Source organism: Candoia aspera, chromosome 1 (genome assembly GCF_035149785.1).
Source record: "Candoia aspera isolate rCanAsp1 chromosome 1, rCanAsp1.hap2, whole genome shotgun sequence".
NCBI lineage: Eukaryota > Metazoa > Chordata > Lepidosauria > Squamata > Boidae > Candoia > Candoia aspera.
The window spans coordinates 284023214-284050759 of NC_086153.1; the positions used below are offsets into that span (position 1 = coordinate 284023214).

A 27546-nucleotide genomic window follows, 5' to 3' on the forward strand; every position below is an offset into this window, starting at 1 on the left:
ATAAATGCTTTCATATTTAAGGGATGCCTACTGTGCATTTTTCCTGTCCTTTAAGCTTGTTCATTGTCCCAAACAGACTTAGAAATCATAAAGGGCAATTTGAAGGTACAGTGCTAGCAATTATTCCCTGGCCTGCTTCTTTGTTTTGATAATTGTACAGCATGTTCAGGATTGTTTGTGAAGGCTGCTTCTCAAGCTGGTTTTGAAGAATTCTGAAAGAGCCCTTGTGATCTACTTGACAGGATCATGCAGGGTGTGTATGTGTTTAATGTACTTCTAAATACTCTTTGCTGTGAAAATGAATTTGTGCTTTTATATTAATGAGCTGGCAGATGTGTGGTTGAATTGAAATAGAGGGGGGAGACACTGTTAATTCCTCCTCCTTTAGCAGTATTCAGCCTCAATTGACCTTCTTTTTTTGCTTGTTTGCAGGGAAGGTCTGATTAGCAGGGATGAAATAACAGCCTACTTCATGAGGGCCAGTTCAATCTATTCTAAACTAGGCCTTGGCTTTGCCCACAATTTCCAGGAGACCACTTACCTAAAGCCGACATTCTGTGACAACTGTGCTGGATTTGTAAGCTTGGGGGTAGGGGGTATTTGAAAAGTAAAATTATATCACATGATGTGTGTAACAAATTGTTGTCAGGAAATGTTTGGTTGTAATATTAACTCCAGCTTTCTGTTACTATGGTGGAATTCACTTCATCTGTTGTGCTTTAATACTTTAATTACTGTTAGGTGCCAGAATGGGAAGGAGTCATACCCTAGTTATGAGATGCATGCTTTGCATGAATAAGGTTTCAGGTCAAATTTCAGAGATTTTCAGTTTCAACTGCAGAGGTATGAGTCATCTAAGTATATATAATCCTGAAAAGTTGCTGCTGACCAATGCCAGATTAACTAATGATCTGATTCAATGGAGGCATCTTTCCATAATGGAATTCAGTAGCATGCCATCGGCTGTCCTTTGAAGGCAGTGACATGGCCTGCTTACCTTCTATAAAATGGCTGCATGGTAACATATTTGGTTATTGAAATACTGTTTTCTTACCATAGGGAACTTAATATGATTATATCTCAGAGCTATCTCAGAGCTCTTACCTTTGGCTCAGGGTAATCTCCAGACATTCCTGGTTGACTTCTTGTATCACAGCCTTCACTTATAATTTATGGCAGTAGTGCCTGGAGTCTTCATGGGGAGAAGATTTAGCTGTCCCTGACAGTAGTACTTCATAGGAGCCATTTAAGCCATCAAGCCCAACTTGCTATGTATAGGAATCCGAATTAAAGCAACCAGTGGCTACTTAACCTCCATGTCAACACATCTAGGAAAGGGGAAACCACCACCACTCTGATTAATTTGTTCCACCACCATGGAACTGCTGTTACTGTTAAGTGGTTACGTTTAACAGTCAGTACTCTGCTTTCCTTAGCTTAAATCTATTATTGCATGTCCTGCACTTGGGATGAGACAGGAAAAATACAACTTTTTTCTATGTGATATCCTTTCAGGTATTTGAAGGGTACTATCATATCCTTGTCCCTCAAAAGTAATGTCTTCTCAAAGCTAAACATACCCACATCCTTTGCTCTCTCTTCATAGGTTTTGATTTCCAGTCCTCTGATCATTTTTATGCCCTTCTCTGAACCTGTTTCTGTTTCTCTGAATCTTTGTTAAAGTGTGGGTGCCCAGAATTGGACACAGTACTTGAGGTAGGGATCTGACCAAAGCAGAATAAAGTGAAATTATTACTTCTTAGGATTTGGAAATTAAACGTTTCTGATACAGCCTAAAATGTCATTTACCTTCTTTGCAGTCAAATTATTTGCCACCTTTGCAGTCAAATTATTTGCTGCCTTTGCAGCTACATCATTCAGTTTGCAATCAGCTACTATTCCAAGATCTCCTTTGGAAGTATTATTGCTAAATCAGCATCCTATAATCTCCCATCTTGTAACTGGGCATTTGATTTTGGTTTTCTAAATGAAGAACTTGCAATTATATTTGTTAAATTTCATTCTGTTACTTACAGTATATTTCTCAAACCTAGCTGATTATTGTTTTTAATTTTATTCCTCTCTGGTGGGGTATTACCTGTCCCCCCAATTTTTATTATTCTGCAAATTTGATAAACATTTCCTTCACTTCACTTTACCATCCAAAATGTTAATGAAAAAAATAGAGTAGGATTCCAGGACTGATGCTTGTGGCACCCCATTTGATACTTCTTCAATTTGGTGATGAACCATTGATGAGTGCTCTTTGAGTATGGTTTTCAAGCTATTTAGTTTGTCATGCCATCCATCCCATTTAAATAATTTGCCAATCAGCATGCCATAGGTACTTCGACAAATTCTTTGCTGAAGTCAAAGTATATTATGTCTATAGTATTCCCACAATTTATGATGGAAGTTACCCAACCAAAAAAGAGATGGGGTTAGTCTGGCTAGATTTGTCCTTAATAAATCCATGATGGCTTCTGATAATTACTGCTTTTTTTTCAAGGTGTTTTGTAGACTTATATTTTTAGAATTCTCTAAAATCTTCCCAGATATTGATGCCAGGCTGATTCGTCTATGGTCTCCTCGATCGTCCTCTCCCCGTCCCTGCTTTTTGTAGATGAGATCAGATTTTCTCTCTTTCAGCCGTCTAGTCCTTCACTGTTCTTCCAGAATACCTCAAAGGTAATACATACATATTACTTCAATATCCTAAGATGTGATTCATCTTGTCCTAGAGTTTTAAACTCATTCAAAATAAAGCAATATTCCTTAATCTTGTTTCTATCAGCCTCAAGGTTTAGTCCATCTTGTCCTTTAGTTTCTTAGTAGAACACATACTTTGTTGTTGAAGAATACTGAACCAAAGTAGGAGTTTGGTAACCCTCTCTTTTCTTTGTTTCCTGTTACTCTTTTGTGTTCTTTACTGAGCAGTTGATCTTCTGTTTTCTTTTGTACATATCTCAAAAGGCCCTTTTTGTTACTAGCATTCTTTACTAGCCTCAGTGCATTCTGAACTTTCACTTTCCTGACACCTGTTCTACAGTTCCCTGTTTGTATTTTTCCGTTGTGATTTGGCCCTGTTAACATTTTCTTTATGTATCCTTTTTCCCCCCTGATCTTCACTAAGCTTTTTGCGTAGTTATATTGGTTTCTTTCACAGTGCTCCATTCTTCTTTCCCATTGGAATGGTTTGCAATTCTGTTTTTGATATATCCTACTTTGGAAACTTGTATCCATCTTGAGTTCATTTTCCTCTTAGCTTCACCTGCTGTGGGGTCCTACTTACCATTGCCTTGAGTTTATTAACATTTGCTTTTCTGATGTCCAAGATGAATGTTTGACTATACTGAGTTTTAGTTTTCCTTAATAGTAAGGACTCCAGAATTACATGATTCCCATCTGCTCCTTCTACTTCTTTTTCTAAGCCTCCCCTATTGATTAATATGAAGTCAAGAATCCTCTTGTGCCTTTCTCAACCTTCTGTAGGAGAAAATTGTCATAAAGACAAGTCTGGAATTTCCTCCCAACTGATGTCAGGTAGTTAAAGTCTCCCCTCACTGCAACTTCACTTTCAAATATCTTGAATTTGCTTCTTGAGACAGCTTCATCCCTTTTGATTGGAAGAGTACATACCAATAGCTGTGTCATTTTTATTTGTTCCACCACTAATTTGAAATCCAGATGCTTTCTACAGCATTGCCAAATTCATTCATTTAGACTTCTAAGCAGGATTGTTTAGCATACAGTATAACTCCTACTTTCTTTCTGTTGCTTCAGTTCTTTTTGAACAAAGTGTATCCTTCAATTGTTATACTCCAGTCCTGGGAGTCTTTTCAGCTAATCTCCATTATACCTGTTAACTCATATTATCTTGTGTACTACAAGCTCAAGCTCATCATGGTTATTTACCACACTCTGAGCATAAATATAAAGGCACTGAAGGCTACTCACTTCTAGCACTTTTGACCTCTGGGACTATTTATCAGTTCCAGATGTTGAGACCTCTGGGTAAAAACAGCTTCTGGAATTCCCTGCAGTGAAAGTAGCCAGCGTGAGTCAGGAAAAGTCAGAATTTAGATCTAGAGAATTATCTGCAGACCAGTAACTAACTCCTCTTAAACTGTAGCAGAATCAAGTTGAAATTCTTACATCTTCTGTTGGTCATTTTAAATGCAGTTCACAAATTGAAATAAAGATGGAATTATTTTAAAATATTCTAAATTCTATGAAAATTGTGGTAGATAATTAACTAAGATAAATACACATCCAGAGTATTCTAGGTTGTGCCTATGGTTTTGGACTACACTGGTTTTGGAAGATTTTAAAAATTATTCTGGGGGTAAGAGGCCTTCTTCCTTCATTGGTGTTCCTGCAAGGCATTTTTACGTGTTTATAATGAGGAAAAATAATGTTTTTGAAAAAGGAACAGCCATACATTTTATATTTTTGCTCATTTTGTGAAACTAAAATGTGAAATAGAGTTGAAGAACAGCTTAAACCTATGGTTTAACTTGAATGCAATATTGTAATATGTTTTTCATTACCTTTTTAGCTTTGGGGTCTTATTAAACAAGGATATAGGTGCAAAGGTAAGCCAACCTTTTGTTTTAATTAATCATCTTTAAAATAGCTTATAAAGAGCAGCAGAGTTTACCACGATACCCATAATAGTGCATTGTGGCACTTTTTTTTTCTCTTGAAGAACGGATTTAAAATTACTTTACAAATAAGATCCTTAGCATAAAGTTGGGCCTTTTGTTCAGCTTCATGTTGTGCTCCAGTTGCACCCTTCCCTGGATCAGGAAGCCCTTCTTTGAGTCACTCACACCCTGGTCGTCTCCCGTATGTACTACTGCAGTGTGCTCTACGTGTGGCTACTGTTATGGAGGTCACAAGCGAGGAGGGAGGAGGCACCTTCCAGGGGAAGAAGTGTGTTCACAGTGTGGGGGACCTTGGGCACACAGCCAAGACAGGCAGGATCCCCCTTAGAGACTTCTGGAATTTATCCCTTAGAGCCTATTAGTTAGATCAGTTTGGCAATGTTCTCTGTGTACTTGAGAAGCAATAAAGACTTGACCTTATTCTGGGCTCAGTGTCCGTTTGTTCGCCCAAAACCTGACAGCTACCCTTGAAAAGTATCTGGAAGCTGCAGCTGTTGCAGAATGTGGTGGCACAGGCAGTTAGGGCGCCTCTAGGGCTGCACATGTAACACCTCTGCTGCGCAAGCTGCATTGGGTGCTGGTGTGCTTCTTGGTCCAATTGAGGGTGTTGGTTATGACCTTTAAAGCCCTTCATGGCATGGGCCCAGGTTACCTGAGGAACCATCTCATCCCAATCACATCAACCCATCCCACCCGGCCTGGCAGGAAGGGCATGTCGGGGACCCGGTCGGCTAAAGAATTCCAACTGGCGGGGTTGAGGAGGAGAGCCTTTTCTGCCGTTGCCCCCACCCTGTGGAACATCTTGCCCCCTGAGGGGAGGTTGGCCCCCACTCTTCTGGCCTTCAGGGAGAGTGTCAAGGCCTGGCTCTGCCAACTAGCTTGGGGATCCAAGAGTGGTACACAGCCCTGGGGGAGCGTGGTGGCTTAAAGATGCTCTCTCCACCTTTTAGTTTCCCTCTTTTATCTTCTTTTCTTTTTGTATTTTTGTATTTCTATAATGGTTTTTATAACTTTTATTTGTAAACCTCCCAGAGTCACTTTTATGGTGAGTTGGGTGATGTATAAGTTAAATAAATAAATAAATAAATGAACCTAGAAACGGGGGAAAAAATCCTATCTATATTCCTCCATTGCTTTGTTCGTTTCCTGGGTAACTGCAAAATCTGTGAAGAAACAATCACGTCATTAACTGGCAGGTGATTTTATAAAAAGGTGTAATTTGGCTTTTAGTTAAGTAGCAATGCCATGTAATAGTGTTCTATATTTTGAATGCTTAAAAGTATACTTTAACTGCATTAAAAGTATGAATGTGGCATAACATATGGCATAGCAAAGGAAAGTAGGTGACATTGCTGAGATAGATAGATAGATAGATAGATAGATAGATAGATAGATAGATAGATAGATAGATAGATAAAAATAGTGGGATTAAGCCACTTTGAGGCTTATCTCTGGTAAACCCTGCATAAGGCCTGAGTTACATTTATTCTGGTATAGCATTTTCTGGGACTTTTGCAAAGTTCAGAAAGGGGTTTGGGATAGAAGAGGAATTAGTATGTTAATAAATCTGATTTTACTTTTTGCCACTAAGCCAGTAAGCTGACTTTGTTTTTATTTGCTTGAAGACTGTGGAATGAACTGCCATAAGCAATGCAAAGATCTGGTTGTATTTGAATGTAAGAGAAGACCCAAAGTGACAGCTGTGGATAACAGTCCAGCATCAGCTCTTGCATCTAGCCTCTGTCCCATGGGACTTAAAGAGCACATGCATGGTAAGTTCAGTTTAATGAAACATTCTGGTATCATTTATTGTTACTAAATAGTTTTTCTGTTTTTTTAAGAATAATGATAGTTAGAATCAGCTGGGTAGGGATGATTTTCAAAGTGGCCTTCCACTGTCAATGCATCTGCAAATTCCATTCACTCCCAAAAAACTTGTCAGGTCTTCAGAAGACATATATACGTAGAGAATAAATGTTAAGTGTGAACAGTGGATGATCACCCTTTCTATGCAATATCTTTGTTTTTAAAGCCACACAACTAATTCCCGTTACCAAACTGAGTAAGTAGTAAGTAGAACTGCATAACAGGGCAGGCAGATGCTCCTTTCAATAATTCAGCATAAAAACAATGTTAGTAATTAAAATATATCATTTTAAATTAACTTCTGAATTCTAGTTAGAATTTGCACAGATTTACAAAGATACATACAGGGTTTTTTTTATATCTTATGTATAATATGTACCTCAGCTCAGATATTCTTTAGAGATTCATAGTATCATTTAGGTTGATGGAGGTTTGATGGGAAAATCCTTCTGGACACACAGCTTAGTTTGCTAGTATTTTATCAGGAGGTCTTTATGATGTACGTATTTTAGATGGTAGTCCCTTCTCATTCTCATGTGTCTTTTACCCCAAGCTGAAATTTCTATTTTAAGGATTCTGTCCATTCCTACGTTCAATTTTTGTTCAAATATCTCAAACTTTCTATCTGACCTTGGCTTTGACTCCTTTTCCAGACCATAGATCTGTCTTTCCCAGCCTGATATTCCCTGTCATGTCTTGGGGGTATTTGGAGAAGTCCAGCACATTTGAAGAACAGTAACTAAGGGAAAGCTGCTGCTAATTGTTTTGAGTTGATACTTTAAGTATTAGAGATTTTTTGCTTAATATTGTGGGCTAGTAGCAGTGATGGGCCAACTGAGCACGGTCAGAGAAAAGAAGGTGCTTTCTACTGACTTAGACCTTTGATTTGCCTAGGTCAGCCTTCCTGATCCAGGCATCCTCCATAGATGTAAACTTCTTCACCCAGCATTCTCAGCTGTAGCCTGGGCTGGGAGTTCAGGACAGAAGCCTCCATACAATTTTGGGAGGGCTGACCCAATTCAGGGCAGCCTCTTCTGGCAGGAGGTTGGGGTGTCAAGCAGGAATGTTTTTCAGTTCTTCCTGGAGATTTCAGAAACTGAGTCTGATTTTTGGCATGTGAATATGTGTGAACCCATATTGTTGTTTGTAAATTATCAAGTTAATACCTTGATGTGTGATCTTAACCTCTGTTGCTCATTAAGAAACTGGTTAAAACAAACCATGGCCTAATGTCATGTGTGATCTGAGCTATTACCTTTTATTTAGCAGTGATCATTATGAGCATGCTATTATGTTCCATTATGATTTTTCAGTTGTAAATCTTGCATACTGTTTTAAAAAATTACTACTGTAGTAGGATTGTTTCTCACCAAAAAGCAACCTGAGTGTAGGGTCAGTATTGTTAATGTAATGGACAAATTGCATGATGAAATGTTAGTAATGGTAGGAATAAAGTTAAGGAAATACAGTATATAGTTCTCTCTAGATATTTCCCTTATTACTTTCACTGAGCATTCCAGAATATTGTGTAGTTGATCATGATCCCCAATGCTCAATGCTTGTGTTCTGTGTTTTTTTCCTACCTTAGGGCTGGAAGAGGGAGGATTTCCATTTTCTAATGGCGAGGTGGTTGAACATAATGAAGGCAGCAAAGATAGAACTATTATGCTTATGGGAGCATCGGCTCAGAAGATCTCAGTAAGGCTAAAGCCGTCTGTGGTACACAAGAGTACACAAACTGATATAATGATGGCACATGGTAATGAACTGTCCAATCTACAAAGGGAGTCAGGAACATCATCCAAAAGTAGTTTTCTCCAGCCAACTCCTGTGTTTCCATGTCCAAGTCCAGTTCTTGGCCGTAAAAAGGCGTATGTGAAATGGGAAAACAAGGATTGTGGTCAAAACATGAAGGAAGATCCACAAACACTAAAACCCACATATCATGAACTAGAAAAGGTATGAAACAGCTTTAAAAACTGCACAGAATAACTGAGAGTATGTAGAAACCACCTAATTTGATTTTACTTTTTTTTTTGAAGTAGAAACACATTTTCAGGCACAACAGCCCTTTATGACAGTGACAAGCCCATCACATTTTATTGAAATGAGTGCAAAGATTCTGAAGTTAGACTTCTTGAAAATCGGTTTTTTAACTGCCAGTTAAAAATGATAATATTTGCAGAAATAATAGTTCCTTCTCCATGAAAGAGGGATAAAAACTAGCCAAAGGTGATTTATTAAAGACGAGGGTGTCATAAGGAGGGATGTTGCTCCTGTCTGAATCCGACGGAATGATTTTGGGAGATGGAAAGGTGGAATTAAAGGCATTAAACCACAGTATGCAAGGACGTTGTTCATTGCCATAAAAATGGACAATAAATTCAGACTGAAGGTGGGTGTTGTAGCTGTGATGAGACCCCTTCATGGAGGTCATGAAATCGAAGGCCTGATGTGTAGAGATTATCCATCTAGAGCTTATCCAAGATATTCTTGTCACCAGAAAAGAATGCAAACTTCTGCTTAAATCAGTTTGTTAAATTGATTGGGACTTAGAATTTGGGATGTATTTATAGCCAGGTAAGGTATTATTTTGGTGGTATACATATAACTCCTAGAAACCAGCAGAATATTGTTTTAAGTCCTTACAAGAGTTAAGCCATTTGTCCGCTTAGATAAATGGTTGAAGGGTTGCTATTGGTCTCACAAAGTAAAAAGCAGATGCAGTCAGAGATGGAAGTGGCAAGATTGGGTGACAGAGGATTCTTAAATTTCTTTAACTTCAAAGTGTTGCTGACCGTCAATCATGATGGGGGTTGGAGGTGGAGGTTGGCGATGCCAGCGGTCAGAAGGAATAGTCGGTTTGAGCAAACTGCAATGAAAAACAGGGTGTAAGCACTTGAGGTTATGAGGCAAGTCAAGTTTAAAAGTCACAGGGTTAATTTGAGCGGTAATTGGCAAAGGACCCACAAATTTAGGGGCCAGTTTCTTTGAAGGTTGTGAGGACTTTATGAACTTGGTGGAAAGGTAAACCGAGTCCCCTACTTGAAACGCCGGCTGAGGAGCACGCTTCCGATCAGCATACTGTTTGTAATCCAATTGTGCCTCAGCTAGTGCCTTTTGAATCATTGGCCAGGAGTCTGCCAGTTGCGACGCCCAATCACCCGGAGTGGCCGATCCGCCTGAAGGCTGCGGTAGATCAGGGATAGGTACAAAGTCTTTGCCTTGGGCCACCCGAAATGGGGTTTGGCCGGTGCTTTGATGCACTGCATTGTTGTAAGCCACTTCGGCAAAAGGGAGGAGGTCTACCCAATTGTCCTGCTGGTAATTCACAAAAGCTTGAAGGTACTGCTCCAGAGTAGAATTTAAAGCCTCTGTGGCCCCGTCCGTCTGGGGGTACCAAGCCGTGGACAGGGCTTGCTTCGTTCCTAACAATTTGAGGAACGCCCGCCAAAATTGTGAGGTAAATTGTGTGCCCCTGTCCGAAATTAAGCGGGAGGGACATCCGTGTAGCCTGTACACGTGTACCAGAAACAGGCGGGCCAATTGACGTGCCGACGGAATGGACACGCAAGGGATGAAGTGGGCTTGTTTTGAGAAATAGTCTTTAACCACCCAAATGACAGTTTTGCGTTGACTGGGTGGTAATTCAACAATAAAGTCCATGGAGATTTCATCCCAGGGGCAAGAAGGGACAGCCACCGGCTGCAGCAGTCCTTGGGGCTTCCCCACCTTGCGTTTAGACATCGCACAAACAGTGCAGGAGGCAATATAGTCTTTGACATCCTTACGTAATGTGGGCCACCAGAACTGCCTCCTAACAAGGTGCAAGGTTTTTACAAACCCGAAGTGACCTGCCAGTTTGTCATCGTGTGAACGTAGTAACACCTCTTTTCTGAGGCTTTCAGGGACGTAGAGGCGGTTAGATTTCCAAGCGAAGCCTCGGTCAAAAGTAACATTGTTTTTATTTGCAAGCAACCAAGTATCAGTTTTCAGTTCTTTTAGAAACTTTTGTTGCAACTGGGAAGGAATTGACAAAGCGCTCGGCTGGGCGGTGTCCGCAGCGGGTGGCTGCTGCGCGCGTGTTTGGCTACGCGTCACAGCCTGCATCCCCAATTGGGGCGCTGTCCACAGGGTGCTAACCACTTCTGGCGCTGCCCCAGAGTCCTGAGGTTGCCTTGACAACGCATCAGCCAGGAAATTCCTTTTCCCCGGAATAAACTTCAATTGAAAATTGAACCGATTAAAAAATTGAGCCCAACGGTCCTGTTTGGGGCTCAGTTTTCGAGGGGTACTAAGAGCCTCCAAGTTTTTATGATCGGTCCACACTTCAAAGGGATGATTCGCCCCCTCTAACAGATGCCGCCAGGCTTCTAACGCGGCTTTTACTGCAAATGCCTCCTTTTCCCATACATGCCAACGTCGCTCAGTCTCGGAGAACTTGCGGGACAAGTAGGCACATGGCTTGAGGCATCCTGTCCCGTCTTGTTGCATCAACAATGCCCCAATGGAATAATCGGAGGCATCCGCCTGCACCACAAAAGGTTTTGAGGGATCAGGATGTTGCAAAATGGGCTCTTTGATAAAAGCTGCTTTAAGCCGCTCAAACACCGTTTGACAAGCAGGCGTCCAGCGCAACAGCGCCCCTGGATTCTTTACTCTCCGAGTATCTCCCACACCCTTGGTTCGGAGCAATTCGGTTAGTGGCAAGGCAATTTCAGCGAATCCCCTTATGAATAATCTGTAGTAGTTGCTGAACCCCAGGAAACTTTGAAGTTGCCTGCGGGTGCGGGGGCTTTCCCAGTCCATGATAGCCTGCACCTTGGCAGGGTCCATTTCTATGCCTTTATCTGAAATTCTATACCCCAAATAGTCAATTTGTGTCTGGTGAAATGCACATTTAGACAGTTTGGCATACAATTCTGCTGATCTGAGTTTACTCAGCACTCTTTTTACCAGAGACACATGCTCTTCCATGGTTTCAGTATAAATCAATACATCATCCAAATACACCAATACCCCTTTAAACAGATGTTCATGCAGTACTTCATTGATCAATTGCATAAATACCCCAGGGGCCCCAGCCAAACCAAAAGGTAACACCTTATACTGGAAGGCTCCCAACGGGCAATTGAAGGCAGTTTTCCACTCATCGCCCTCCTTGATTCGTACACGATAGTAGGCTTCTCTTAAATCAAGCTTAGAGAAGATCTTTCCCTTAGCCAGATGTGACAACATGTCCTTGATCAATGGCAAGGGATATTTATTGGAAATTGAGACGGCATTTAATCTGCGGAAATCGGTACAAAGTCTCAATGTCCCATCCTTTTTTGGGCGAAAGAGAACCGGCGCCCCCACCGGTGAATTCGCCAGCTCGATGAATCCGCGCGCCAAATTTTTGTCCACAAAGTCTCTCAACAGAGTCAGTTCCTTTTGTGTCATGGAATAAATCTTTGGCTTGGGCAATTGGGTGTTGGGCACCAGTTCAATGGCACAGTCCGTCTTTCTATGGGGGGGCAATTGGTCGGCTTCCTTTTCGCCAAACACATCAGCAAACATCCTGTACTCTGCCGGCAAGCCTTCCAGAGGAGGGGCCGGGCAAGGCGGAGTCGCAGCTGCCGCAACCCCCACCATCTCCTCTGGGGCACCCTTCCCCTCAGTCGCTTGGTAGAACCCATCCCTAAACGTGATAGTCCGGTAAACCCAGTTTATTTGGGGATTTTGCTGCACCAACCAGGGCACCCCCAACACCACCAAGGGACCCCCTACTGGAGCCACGACAAAAGACAAACCTTCCCGATGGCTGCCCAGCTGCAAGGCTACCCGCCCTGTGAAATGGGTGACTGGTTTGCCCCCTGCCATGGACCCATCCAGCTGTGTAAAGGCGATGGGTCGCTGTAAAGGGAAAGTAGGTAGCTCCAAAGCCGCTACCACATCGGGGTGCATTAGACACCGGGAACACCCCGAATCAATCATGGCCCATACTTCTACAGTCTTGGATTGGGAGCCCAACTTCAACTTCACCGTGAGAATGCGGTAACTGCCACTCACCGATGAAGGCTCGCGCCCTTCTTCCACCACCTGCCCTGCGGCGCCCTTTAAAGCAGGTGGCTGGCGTTTCCCGCCGGCTGCAGGATTTCGGGCTCACCCTCATCCTCGTAGAACATCGCATCGTCTCCCTCGGTTTCAGCCACCGCGGCTTTCTGCTTCCTCGGCAGGGCAGGGGACTTCGTCGGCGGCTTGCCGAGCCGTTCCTCTCCCTTTGCCTTCGGGCACGCCGCCACTCGATGCCCCTCTTTACCACATCTCAGGCACAGGCCTTTTGCATACCGCTTCTCTCGCTCCTCATCCCAGGGTCGTTGTCCTGGTCTCCCCCCGGTGCTCGATGGGCGGCTGGGCTTCACCTCCCGCCCCGATTTGGCGGTCTTTCGATGGGCGAAGATCTCATGGGCATGTTCAGCCCTCCCCGCCAGCTGGATCCATTCGTACAGTGTATATGGGTCGTCCCTCCCCAAGGACCAGCGCAGCACCTCTGTATTCAGGCCATCCTTGAATAGCTCGATAATGGTGGCTTGGGACCAGTCATCCACCTTCCCAGCAAGCGCTTTAAACTCCAGTGCATAATCAGCCACGGATCTTGACCCCTGCTTAAGTTCCTTCAGAGCTCGCTTTGCCCTCTCTTTCGCCAAGGGATCCTCGAAGTGTTGTCTCAATGCCCAGAGGAACTCATCGAATTTCTCCAGTTCAGGCGCTTCCGACTGGCACATCTGGACATACCAGTCTGCCGCCCTCCCTTTCAGTTTGGTGGCAATGGTGATGATCTTTGCCTTTTCCGATTGAAAAAGCGACCCCCATTCCTCCATGTAGGCTTTAGCATTCGTCAGAAAAAATGAGAGTTTGGTTGGGTCCCCATCAAACTTGACAGGGAAGTCTCTCATCCCGCCCCCCGCCGGGCTGCGCCCCGCCACCGGGGCTGCAGGGGTTGGTACCTCCCGGGCTCGTGGCGGCGCGGGGCCCGGGGGCGGCCACACCGGTGATGCTGCTGTTTCCATCTGGACCGACTGGTCCCCCTCGCGCCTCCGCGCCGGCCGTCGCTGCTCCGGGGACCGCCCATGGGACGAAGGGGTTGAATGCCGCTGGCTTGATCCTTCCCGGGTTTCTCTCAACGAGGTCACATCTAGGCTCAGCTGCTTCAGTATAGTTTCTAATGAGTCCATTTTTGACTCCAGTACTCGGATACGATCCGGGGTGGGGGAGCCCTCCGTTGGCTGCACCTGCACCACGGTGGGGGATAATGGGTATCTCTGCCTCCAGGATGGGCCCCCCGCCACCGTGACATCCCCTTGGGTCTCATCCCAGGTGACCAGCTCGCCCGGAGAATTTACGGTAGTCTCCGGGGCGGTTTTCAGACCCCCGGCTTCACCCTCCGACTCGGAGCTCGCCTCTTCTAGGATGGCTGACAGCTCCCCCCCCTGGGACGGTCGGTCGGGCTGCCTCACGGTCGAGTCCGGTTCCCCTTCTTCCATCATCACGATGTCGGGTTCGGTCATCGCTGGCGCTCTCCCTCACAGGGTTAGACAACTTGTCTTTTCCTGGACAGGGGCCAGCGGAGTTGGGATCTTAGATTCTCAGCTTTATGTAATGATTGCCCTAGCCCAAATACTCAGACTCACAAGAGGCTGCTATATGAAATCTGATTTATTAAGGAACTAAAGGCAAATACAGAGAAAGCTGAGAATGAGCAAAAGCGCGCCAAATACAAACTTAAACCCTTGGTGCAAACGTATCCCGCCTCCCTCGTAACAGCCCCGCCCGGCACAGGTGCTAGCAATCGTCAGAGTTGCTAGCCTGGGAAAGTAACCTTGAGCGCAGTAGATAATGCGAATACATTCCAGAGCAAAGCCAAAAGATAAGTACTCCCATCTTCCCGAGAAAGATGAAACACGCATCCTGCTAATGACATGCGAAACGTTACGATGTATCAAAGACATTGAAACGGTGAACATGACACAAGATTGGGTGACAGAGGATTCTTGAAGCTAATTTGTATAGATTTTTTTTTCCGGAACTCTATTCCGGAAAAGTATTTCTTTTGGAGCGTAATATAAGTTGTGTCTAAGCTAGGTGGTTTTTTTAAAATTCAAGGTCCATTCCCAATGAATAACTTGCCCTGATTACTTGGTGGCCTTACACTCAGACCACTTGATGGATTTACCTGGACTTGCACCCATCTAATAAAAATAAAAATTAAAAAGGGATATTCATGTGGGATAACTGAAAAAAGGACAGTATGTGATGCTGAAAGGGAAACAAAAGTGAGTTAGAAGGATTGTAAATGAAGGTAGCTTTAATTCTACCCAGTAAATTGGGAAGCAAAGCACAGGAATATTCCATAAGGAAAGGCAGGAATTCTGGAAATCGGGGTTTAGCCTTGGTGGGTCGAGAACAGATTGAGAGAGAATGGCTAAGGAAATGAGATGTAATCAGATTATGATGCTGAGGCACTCAGGAAATCAGAGAATGAAAGAAAGGTGTTTTTAAAAAAAGAGGTAGGAAAATGGTGGGAAGTTTGTAAGGGTTTGCCTCCAAATAAAATGTTATGTTTCAACCTCAAGAAGAATGTGGTTGTGGATGCAAAAGGTTGAAAAAGAAATGAACATAGTGAGGGAATGGCAGGTCCTTTGAAGCAAAACTCCTCCTCTGGACTTTTCTGGAACTATAGAGCTCCCAGGTAGCTTTTGCATGAGTATGGAACAGGAAGCAAAATGAAAATAACAAACAGAGAAGCACTGAGAAAGAATACTTTGTTGCTTTGGTTGTCTTAAGCATAGGTGCACAATCTTTCAGTGCCCAAGCCAAATGCTCTTCCAAAATTTAATGTGACAGAAAGAGAATAATAAATACATGGAGCATGATCAAGTGAAGTTACTATATTTTAAATTAATTACAGTAGATTGATTTTTTTCTTATTCTGGTTACACCCATTCCTTTTATAGCTCTAGCCACTAATGGAGTGAGGCTCCCAATATGCCTTTCAAAGACCAATTGCAGTCCATCAAAAGGCTGTGCACTCTTGCAGCAGAGAATATGAGTCAGAATAGATGAGACTTGATTTAAGGCCATGTTATGATAGGAGGAACTTTATGGATGATAATATGTTGTGGTTTCCTAGTTTGTGTCCATATTTACGTGTAAACTTGCACAAGGATTAGGCTTGTACCTGTGCCACACAGTAGTAAGATAGGCGCTATGTACTTAGGTTAATATAGATAAGAGTCAGTGAGGCAAGATATTGTTGGATGAGTAGCCAGACAGCAGATCTAGAGGCAGATTGGAATTCTCAGGTTCAAATAAGCCCTAATTTTGGGGGGGGCAGGGGCAGACAGGAAGGTCACTTAAAAAGGTAATCAAGTTTGCTTAGGCAAAGCAAATTCAGTTATTTGTTATTTTAAAGTATCTAGGCTTTCAATTTAAAAAGTTGAGTGTTAAGAGTAAAGTTAAAGATGACCATTGTACTTTGTAGTACTGATGAAAGCATGCCTGAGTGAACAAGTATTACAAAAACTAAATACCTTGTAGGAAATGGTATATTTATTACTTGTTCAATCCTAACTAGTTACATAGTTTTATTCATGAGGGAGTTGCACAAATTCATTTTTTATTTTAGAGCACCATAGTATCACATGAGAATCCCTGAAGAAAGCCTGTGACTTGTCCTAGATCATCAACCCACACTATTACATCCTATAATAGGCTCAGATGTGACGTGCTGCAACAAAGGCAGAAGGGTTGCTGTTGGGGTTAAAATTCTGCACTGATGTGTGCATATTGAAATGGAAACTAAAATAAAGAACTAAAGCAAAGTATAGAAAGATTAAGGCAAAAGGCCAAATTGCTGTGGCTGAATACCACAATCATAAATATATTCTCTTTAAAGATGCTGTTAGGAGGTAGGTTTAACAGATGTTGTTGGGCAATCTTTATTAAGTCCTGCCTCATGAGTATTCTCAGTTAAACTTTCCAGATCATGTGTGATTGTGGTGAGTTGCCATCTCTTTTCACTGCCAGTTTCCTGAAAGTTCTGGCCCACATAGTCGTCCTTTGCTTGATGGAGGAGCTGTTGCCATTGAGCACTGAAAAATGCTTGACCTATTTTTCTTCCTCTGTACTGGCTCTGGCCTTTTAGCCAGAGATTTCCTCACTTCTCCAACTGCAGTTACTATTACATTGTGCAGGTACTGGGCCTGTAAGACTACCTTGTTCTTTAACTCATACTTGGTATGTTCCAACCACTCCCTATTCCTCTACCACTGAGAATAATGCTACACATCTCTATTGTGAAGTGTCTATCACCTCTGGAAGGATCAACTGTACATAGGAACTTGTCCATCTATTCTTTAAGAAACTTGACTGTGAGGATCACTTGGCTGAAGAAGACAGTGTTATAGCTCAGCATTTTTGTAGCCTTCAGGTAGGACTTGAAAAGTTGTAATATGATATCTCATGGTTCATGGATAATCATTTCTGAAATCCCCAAACCTGGCTGATTCAGAAATAGTTATTTCTGGTTTGGTCAGATGCTCCATCATAAGATATGTGGAAATCCACCTTGTCCTCATATTCTGGGTCAGCCAGCTCTAAATGTTTATTCCAAAGCAATCAATTATCCTTAATCCTGTAGTGGAAGAAGTCTGTGATCTTTTGATATTTGCCTCTTTGGGTCATGATGTTCCAGAAATATGATATGTCTTTCTTAGACCTAGGGCTTCAATGAAGTAGAATTTGTGAGGATGCTGCCAGTACTTGCAAACTCAGCTTCACTGTATATTGTCTTCATATATTTTTCCATCTTTGGTTAACTAATGTCACTGTAGATGAGCTGTTCCCCAGGTAACACCAGTCTGCCATCTAGTTAATGGCCTGATTGATTTCTACTGCTATATGGGACTGCCATGATGTCTAGCTGCAAGAAGGCCTATTTGTTTTCAATGGAAATAGTCCTCAAGGGAATAAAATAAGTGAAACATGAAAGTGTTGTGTTAACCAGCTTCTGGGTGAAGCTCTGTGGTGTACTAGATGTCTCTGAAGTAGCAGAGACAGCACAGCGAAGTGAACACCAACCAGCAGTGATTTCTGATCGACTAGTTTTTCCGGATAAAGGAGAGAATGAGGGATTGCCCACCTGCTCCTCCAGAGGAGACTGTGGGATGGAAGTCTTGTGGTCTTCTCATGAGTTGAGCAGCTGGGGTCATGGGAGAAACAGCTCGCTTGCACTAGCCACACAGCCTTTTAAAGGATACTAAGTACAACCAAGTCACTTTCTTAATCACTGTGGGATATAATCAATTTACAGTTGAAAAGAGGTCTTTGAAAACAGCAGGACAAAGAAAACTTCTTGGTGAGTCAGCCTTCTTTCTGAATTACAGAAAGTGAAATAAAGAGGAAAATAATACTTTTAAAAGACTAAAATAATAGCAAAGAGCTTAATCAAGATTTTGACTAAGGAAGTAGATAAAGGGGATGGTATTAATTTGAAAGATAAAGATTTTGGCGAAAGTGCTTTTGGCATTACGTGGAATGAATTAAATCAGGCCTTCCTGGGAATGTTGATTGTTTGATATCAAACAGAAAAGGTAATTGGTGGAAGTTACAAAGTAAAAAAATAAGTGTAAAATGAGATGGACTATGCTATTATAATTTTGGAAAGACAGAATGGACTAAAGCCTAAAGAGTATAAAAAAAGCGAATGGGGGGGAAAAAGAGAAACCTACCTTTTACCTTCAGCTTTGCAATTGATTTACTTTTACTTTTGGATTATAAATTTAAAAAATGGCAATCACCAGAAAAACTGCAAAGCAGGGTGAAGGAAGAAGAGGTTCCTTAGAGCAACTGACAGAAAAGGAAATTACACCAGAAATATTACAAAAATTGTTTGAAAGGATGGGAAAGCAGGTGTCTGAATCTGTCAAATCTATTAAAAGTGAGCTGGTTGCATTTGAAGAGAGAATGGAAAAGTTTGTAAAGATGAAAGAGGAAATGAAAGAAGTTACACAAGAAATGGAAGAATCTGTAGGGTACCTTCCAGGAGAAATTAAACAGATTAATGATGATTAATTTTAGAAAGTAAAATAGAAATAATAAACAGAGAGATGGAAAAGGACTTAGACAATGTGGCGTTACTGGAATTGAGAGAAAAAGAATTCTGTCTGAGACTTAGGGAAGTTCCAGAGGATCCTGGAGAAGACACTAGAGAAAAGATTGTTCAATCTCTAACAATTTTTTTGGAATGGGATGAAGATGACATGGAGGCAAAAACTGACAAAGTCAGTCAACACACAATTTGCAAAACGAAGAAATGTACCAAAATGTGCACTTTGTGAGAAGGAAGGCCAGAGATCAAGTTTTGCAGCAGCATTTCAGTACCAGACTGAAGATTAATAATGCAGATGTAATTGTACTTAAAGAAATTCCAATTAGAATACTGTGTACATGAAAAGAGTATTTCCTTTGGAGTGATAAGCTCAAACAGAAAAAGATACAATTTTGATGGGATAAATTAGGAGTGATTTTCACTTTTAAATAACAGGTTGATTGAACCCAATTCAAAATGCAAGAGAATTTTTAGAGAAGTTTAAAGGGGGAGAGGAAGAAATGCAAATGGAAATGACAAAGGGTGACCACCATGTTAGCTGCCACAGGTATTGTGTTTTCTAAGTTTTTGGTATAAATATGGATTATAAATACCTAATGTGGAATATAAATGGAGCAAATGCTCCTCAAAAAAGAATAGTGTTATTTCACTATTTAAAAAAACTGAAACAAGATGTAGTCTCTGTGCAAGAAACACATATTAGAAAAAAAGGATATAAAAGGTTATTTTTGATTTGCAAAAAATTGGGTGAAGAATTTATTTCTTCAGGAGTTAAAAAGAGAAATGTAGTTGTTTTATATATAACCCCCCAATTAACAACCAGAACTGATATTGACTAATGATTATGGTAGATTTGTAGGGGTGGAAGCTACTTTGTATAGAGCCAAGATTTTGATAATGGTAAGTTATGCTCCAAATGAAGACAAAGTTACTTTTTACAAAGGACTTACGGATATTAACATTGGCGTTTAATGGGGGACTGGAATGGAGTAATTTGTCCACAAAACCTCTGAGAAAGATATTAAAAAAACACAAGGGAAACTACCAAAACTTCGGTTTGACACGATGGACAATTTAGAGCTGGTAGATGCATGGAGACACAAAAATGGTGATGCAAAAGAATATACTTATTTTTCTGAAAGACACAGATCTTCTTCAAGAATTGATACTTTTTGCATATCTAAGAATTTGGCTACTAATGTTCACAAAGTGGAGATACCGCCAAAGACTTTTTCAGACCATAGTCCAAAGTACTTTAGTACTTAAAAGGAAAACCAGTTCCTTGAGAAGGAGGTTAAACAAAACATTGTTGGAAAAAGCAACAGTAATGGAAGACTGTAAAAAGAACTTAAAAGAATTATTTGACAATAACCTTAATAAAGGTACAGATATAAGAATGGTTTGAGACGTAAGTAAAGCTTTTATGAGGGGACATTTCATACAGCAGAATAGCAAACTCAAAACTCAGTCTTTGAAAATTCTTGAATACATACCAAGATATTAAATTAGTGTGTACTTGAAAAATAACTTTCTTATTGTTTGACTGAATTCAGGGCCACTTAGTAAAGCAGTGTTAACTGTGAATTACCTTCGCATGTAAAAAAATTCATTTTCTTGAGAAAATAGAAGCTATTACTTATCATGCTTGTAGTATGGCAACATATGTTGTTCTTCATGGCTACATTGCATTTATTTATTGTATTTTGAGTTACTTGGAGAGCCATTAACCATCATCTGCTTTCCTTCAGAATGGAGAACCCTGGGTAAGCAGAAGATTCATCTGTTAAAATAAATATGTTTTCTTCCAGTTATTTAGATGTCTTTTGCAAATGAAAGCATGTGTTTACCAAGCTCTCTTCTCTGCGAGAGTCACTTGTGGTAATTATTCTCCCCTTGTGCAAACAACTTGTATCTTTCACTCCATTTACTGCTCAAGTCCCTTATAATTCTTAAACTAAAACACCATTCAGGCAAGTGTTCCTGCTAAGTAAAACTGAACATTCTGAAACTATTCTGTTTTGATGGTGCCAATTTATATTTTTGTTTAGGAAAGAAGTGTTCTAACAGCAGAGAATGAAGCTCTCAAACTGCGCCTTAAACAAGCTCATAAGAAGATTGAATTCCTCAGCATTCAACGAAATCACTTAATGGACAGTAGGGAACATGGAGATTGCTTGTAGCTAACAAGAAAGACATTTTTCTGTGGAAAAGGGTAAAGCAAGTGGGCTTTTTGAGTGTATTTAAGTATATGCAGCATGGCAGGACTTCAAACTAAAGTTGGATTGTCTTGTTTTGACTCCCATTAATACTTCTGGATGTATATATTTTGTGCTATCAGTTTAAACTAGTTGGCCTTCTGTTTGGCTGAAATTACATCATTTGGAATTTCTGTTATTTAGAGCAAGGAATACACCTGTTACCAAACCTATTATCAAATAGGAACGTGTATCTTGGGCTAATTTTGGCAATGCAAACTTGAAAATAGGCATGATTTTTTATTTGAAAACCTCACAATGCTGCTGCTTGAATGGGCATATGAGTCAAATAGCCATTCCCATTTTCTTTTTGAATTGGTTGATCTCTTTCTCCAAGATGCCAATTTCAGATAGACAGTCCCCCAAACCTCCTTTTGCAGAGGTGTCTACAGAGCACGGGCAAAAAAAAAGTAAAGATGTCGGCCACAAAGGTGCGATCAAAGTTCCTCCTGTTTTTTATGTACATGGCATGCACACACAAATGAAACAGGCAGAGCTTTGATTGCAGCGTCATGGCCGTGCTCTTGACAGTTTTGACCACACCCTGCAGTCACCCTTGTGGGTTTGGCTGCAAAAAGATTTTCAGTCTGTACTCTGACACTGAAGCACTAAAACAAAGGCAAAACGAGATATTTCACTGGCATTCCAGTGGATGTGGATTTGCAGGATTCAGCTTTAAAAAATACCTTCTGGAATACCCCCAGAAAAAGGGTCCTGGTGCTAATGGTATTGATTTAGTTTCCATTGCAGTCAATAGGCCAGATCTTCCTTTTGCTTGTAAATCTTTGGTCAGTTGAGTCTTTCATAGAATGCTTTTTAGTGAGATACAGAAGGAGTAGACCCAGGTATCAGCCTTAATCATAACTGTGCCACATGGAGCATTTCCTGCTGACAGTAAAACCAATGTTGGTCAGTTTTGGACCATTTTGGACTGTACACTACAAGTGTTACCAAGCTATAATACTGTTGCTTGTGTTCCACTAGCTGGGAGGTACATGCAGTGTATTGCGCACCCCCTTGCACTTTCCCCGACCCATGCGGTGCCTCTCATGTACCCTCTCACACCCTCCCTTACCCTCGCCACACTTCTCGCATGCCATCGCACACACTCCCCAACTCGTACCGTGCCTCTTGCACCCCCTCCCTGACCTGCGCCACACCTATTGCACCCCCTCGCACACTTTCCAACCCTCATATCACCTCTTGTGCACCCCCTCAGATGCTCCCTGCACCATGCTTCTTGTGACCCTCCCATGTACTCTGACGCTACATCCCCTACTCAGCAGCAGCCATTTACCTGCCTGCAGGCCTGGGACTTGCAGCTTCCTACCGGCTTCCCCACTGACTTTGGTTGTGGGAAGCCAGCAGGAAGTTGCCTTGCCTAAGGACTGTGGGATTCAGTTAATGACGGCAACCAGGACTGCAGGGATTGCCTTTGCTAAGCGATGCCATAGTGCTTTATGACTGCAGCGGTTACCAACGGAAATTCCAGTCCCAAGTGCTGTTGTAAGTCGAGGACTACTTGTATATATATCTTAGTACGAGAGATGTTAAAAGTCACTTTTGTGTTCTGTGTCTAAATTTCTTTTTTTATATAGTACTTCCATTAAAAATTACAATTGCAACGATAAAAAGTAATACAAACTAAAAAAAAGAATAAAAAGAAAAAATAGAAGGTACAGAAAAGAGAGAAAAATAGAAAAGAAAAAATAAGAATATAGTAAAGAAGAAGAAAAATATATAAAGTGACTTCCCCCTTTATCACAAGTATAAACAATTTTAGTAACTTACCATATTCTCTTAAAATACAACAAATGATCTCTTCTTCCCATAGCCCATCTCTTATCTATAAACAAATCCATAAAACCTCGTCATTTCAGTCCTGATGTCAGCAAAAGTCCCAAAGTCCAGCAAAAGGGTTGCCAGAGATGACAACATATCTATTTTAACCTTGTTCAAATAAACCAACTTTATGTTCCTTACTTTTACTTCTAACAATCTTGATCTTTAGTGCCTTCAAATAATGTCCTAGAACTTGATATATTTTCATTTTTTCTTTGTCTCTTCTCACAAAATTCTTCAAAGCTTTAACAAGCCTCTTTTGTAAATCCAATATGGGAAAATTATCCAGGTCACTCTCTTGGTTTGTTGTTTGTATATCCCTTTTAATTATTAATACATCGGCCAGTTTCTTTTGTATGTCCAGTATAACATCTTCTTCCATGTCATTCTTGTAGCCTGTAACTTTTAAATCTACTTTCAAATCAGTTTCAATCTTGTCAGGTAAAATTAGTTCCTCTTCCATAACATCTTTTAAACATGGTTTATCTGTAGAGGCAGATGCTCTTAAAATTAGCTTCTGGGTCCATTGTTCAAAAATATCCTTCAGTATGACCAATGTTAAAATATTTTGCTTCATTCTATATTTGTAAGTCGAATTTAAGTGTTCTTTCATTGTAATCTTTAGTTCCTTCTAGTTCCCTCTAGTGTCCAGTTTTTAAAGTCTTCTATGTTTTTTTTAGAAGAATTCAAAACAAAAGCATTTTCCCACAGGAAGTATTCTTATAATTAATTCCACAATCTTATTTCAGATAGATTTTGGAATTAATTATAATTATAAACAAACCCTTAGTCCATTTGTAACTTTCTAAAATCAAAGTTTAATCACACTTTTGCTGTTTATTCCCCAATTTTTTTTTAAGTCCTTAAACTTGTATTTAAATCTTCTTTTGCTAAGGATTGAAGGAAAGTCACCCGGTGCTGTAAAACTTGTCGATCCAAAGGTTCCTAATAGCTGAGAAGCAGTTAACAAGAAATTTCCAAGTGATGAGAAAAGGAAGTATGCGAACCTAGTGTCTTTTTCAAGGCACCGACCGTGGTTTGAGCAAAATGGCTATTCCCTCGGCTCCCAGAGCTCTAAACCTGCCAGAGACCACTTTTGTGTGGTCTCCTCACAAGGAGCAACTGTCTGGAGCACTTGTGGGTGATCCCAAGTCCTTTCTTTGTCCGGAGAGGAATTATGAAGAGCTGGTCTACTCCCCGGCTCTTCATTCCACTGTGGTTGTCAGCTCTGCTAAGGTTCACCATTTCTTTCCTGGAATTGGCTAACTGTCCATTCTATAATGATTCTAGAACTGACAAATTAATAATACACTATAAAATATTGTGTAATACACTGTTGACTTTCATGTAGCTTGTGTTATATTTATTTACAGCCTTATTTAAGGCTCTAGTTCTAACAAATGTAATTTATTTTTACAACAATGATGTATTATTTCCCCAGCTATAATGGTATTTGTACTTTATGTTTATATATATTTACTCTTTTTTTGAGTAATGTCATGTTAATATTTGTAAATTTTCTTGTAAGGCTCAGCTTAATCTATTTGTTAGATTCTTTAAATAAGCAGCTTCTGTAATTTAAATATTTTTCAGAAAATGTCTCCCATTCTTAATGTTAGATAAGTCTGATTATTTAATGTAACTTCTTGTATATTAAAAACGATCAGTTCATGTTTTTTTAAGGCCAAACTGAAAACTAGAAGTTATGCACTAAATGTGAACTGCGGAAATGAAAATTCACTTGACTGCACTGGATACTATCTTCCTTCTTTCCAGAGTTTGCCTACCTTCAGCAGTCATGTATAAGCAAGAATAAGAAAAGATACCTCTTTAAGGGACTGCTGACGGGTGTGATGTGTATGTCTGCTCACCCTGAATCACCTTTTCCCCCTCCCAGCTCCCAAGGGGGTATGTCTATGAGTGTGTGTGTATGTACACACACACATTTACACATTCAAATAGACCATGCTTCATACACAAAGCTTGCTGTGATTCGTTTATATGCTGAGAAATGAGTTTAGTTTTATTTGCATCCTGATGGACTGATAGGATTTACTTAGAAGTTTATATTTCCCAGAATGAGTTTTTATGTGATTTAGTAGTTCTTCTCACCCTAGATAGTCATGAGTGGAAGTGAACTTTTCTAATTATAAGTAGTGTAATAGAATTCTGTACCTGGAAGGGGCTTGTTGAGTGACTGTATTCAACCCCGATTAATGGATGAATCCCAATTAAAAGTTGGCTTGTCTGGTTTCTGCTTGAACATATCCAGTGTAGGGGGCCCCACACCTCTCTAAGTAATTGGTTCCATTGTTGAGCTGCTCTTACAGTTGGGAAGTTCTCTCTACTCTTTAGTAGGAATGTACTTTCCTATAGCTTGAGAGTATTATTATTGTGTCTTGCACTCTATAAGATATGACCGAACGGGTCTTAACTTTTTGTACAATCCTATCAGATATTGATACTCCTCCTCAAGACATCTTTTAAGGATAAACATTTTCAGATCCCTCTGCTCAAGGTTTACCTTCCAGTTCTCTGATCATCCTCTTTGCCCTTGCTTTTATTCATTTCAGTTTTTCTAGATCTCACGGCATACAGTACTAGACTAGATGGCTATTGAAGTAGGGTCTGACAAATACGGAATTTAGTGGAACAATTTCTTTCCATGATTTGGAAACTATATTTATTGAGGATACTTAATCTCATGCACCTTAACAACCTTGTCTCAGAGCAGCTTGTAATCAACTACAATTCCAAAATTGCACAGACCCTGCCCAGAGTACAACCCCATCAAGGATCAGAGATGACACATCACTAGACCCTGGGGGGCCAAAAACCCAAAGCCGCTCTGTCTTGCTAGGGATGAGTTGGAGCCAGTTCCTCCCCATCCAGACCCTCACAACCTCCAGGCACTGGGTCAGCACCTCAGCAGCATCACTTGACTGGCTAGGGGTGGAGATGTGAAACTAAGTATCATCAGCATACTGATACTGCACCCCATGCCATCGAATTACCTTACCCAGTGGTTTCATGTAGGTATTAATGAGCAGTGCAATCCAAGGATGAGCTCTTGAGAAGAGGGTGCACCACCACCACCTTCAAGGCAGGCAATACCACCCTTCCCACTAAGAGGCATTAACCACTCCTTGGACCCAACCAACTCCACATCTGGCCAGCCTCTTCAAGGGAAATTGGAATAGTTTAAAATATACTGTATTTTCCCTATACAACCGGGGCAGATTTTGTTCTATTATCAGTGGCTCCATTTCCATGTAAGTTATTTACCCTGAGGAAGAGAGAAGTGGCAGACTATGTCAAGTATATCATACATTGAGCCTAGTTATCTGTATTTTGCACTTACCTTAACCGTGGGAAAGTAATAGTTATGGAGAGAGAGTTCTGTGAAAGTCAGTGGGATTTACTTCTTAGTAAACTCAGATTAAGGCTATTGCCGAGAGCCATTCATTTGCAGCTCCTCCCTCCAAGCTAATTATGTACAGTTAATGGAGAAATTTTGCTGCAGCTAACCAATTGCCACTGCAGAGTATATATTTGCTACTGTTCAAGCCATCACATTATTCAGCAACTCTTCTGAACTTAAAACTCCAGGAAGACTTTTTTTTAGTCTACTTCATCTGCTTTACATAGAATTACTACAAAAACTGCCATTTAAAATGCACTGGCTCTGAATAAAATTGAAGTATAATTTTATTTTTTATTAAAATTAAGTAGGTATGATGGTGTGAGATTGTCTGTGGTTACCTTGGTTAAAGAAGTCCAGTGAAGTGATGGCTTGTAGAACTGTATCTGGCCATTTTATTTTTGACGTGTGTGTCAAGATTTTCCCTAGCTCATCAGAGCATGTTGCTTAAAGGAGGTGCCCCCATGTGGTGATGGCTAGTACTTGTATCAGCCAGTTAAAGAAAATTAACCATTAGAAATGTGTGTCTACTGAATACTAGCTATAAATACGTAAACACATTCAGAATAAAACTGGACATCTGGTGAATTCCAGCAGAGAGTTGGCTTATCCAGTGCCACGACTGCCAGCCCTCTCCTCCATGGCAAACATTGTTCAACTGATGATACGAAGTTTCTTGGGCCATGTCAGATACAGCTTTGGGCCCTCTGTAAAACCTCTGCTAGGTTTTCAGTTGACATAGACATTTTTCTTTCCTCTTGTAACCAATGGCTAAGAAAATAAATGATTACTTCCGCAATTTTGCCCAATTGTTGAAGAAGAATGATCTGTTGACATTCAGTGAGAGCCAATGATAGGTATAGACACTTCCATTTTAAAAGGTGAGCAAAACATTTCAAACTCAGAACCGTTTTACATTTGAATGTGTTCCAATATTAATGGAGGTGTTCTGAAAATGTCCATTTCAAAATTCTCTATTTTAAGAAAACCTCTAACTTTTCAAATGCATTTGATCATAAATTACCACATTATTTCCATCCATATATTAGCCACCTTGACAAATTATAGCAGCAGAATGGGCATGTCTTCCAAAGTTAAATGTGATTTTTCACAATTATGACATACATATAAATAGCAAAAGGATCTGAGCATTTTTTAACAAAAGTAAATGAAAAATACTTTTGAAGAAATAAGTTTTTATCACATTCCCATTAAATGTGCAAAACAGCTACAGGAATGACTTTACCATATTTTATTGTAAACTATCTATTATACCAGATAGCCATTAAAAGGTAATTCTTTCATAGATTTGCTCCACTTATATGAACAGAAACAAAAATGGGA

At 40.7% G+C, this 27546-nt stretch overlaps 1 protein-coding gene across 1 annotated transcript in view; it reads left to right on the forward strand.

Annotated features, from left to right (window-relative positions):
- Positions 1-21697, forward strand: part of RASGRP1 (RAS guanyl releasing protein 1) — a 64004-nt gene extending 42307 nt beyond the window's left edge. Inside the window, exons 13-17 of the mRNA XM_063288798.1 lie at positions 433-577; positions 4559-4595; positions 6293-6439; positions 8122-8492; positions 20733-21697. Coding sequence (XP_063144868.1) covers positions 433-577; positions 4559-4595; positions 6293-6439; positions 8122-8492; positions 20733-20864 — 832 coding nt within the window. The 3' untranslated portion in view covers positions 20865-21697. The remainder of the gene's footprint in view (positions 1-432; positions 578-4558; positions 4596-6292; positions 6440-8121; positions 8493-20732) is intronic.
- Positions 21698-27546: the final 5849 nt, after the last annotated feature.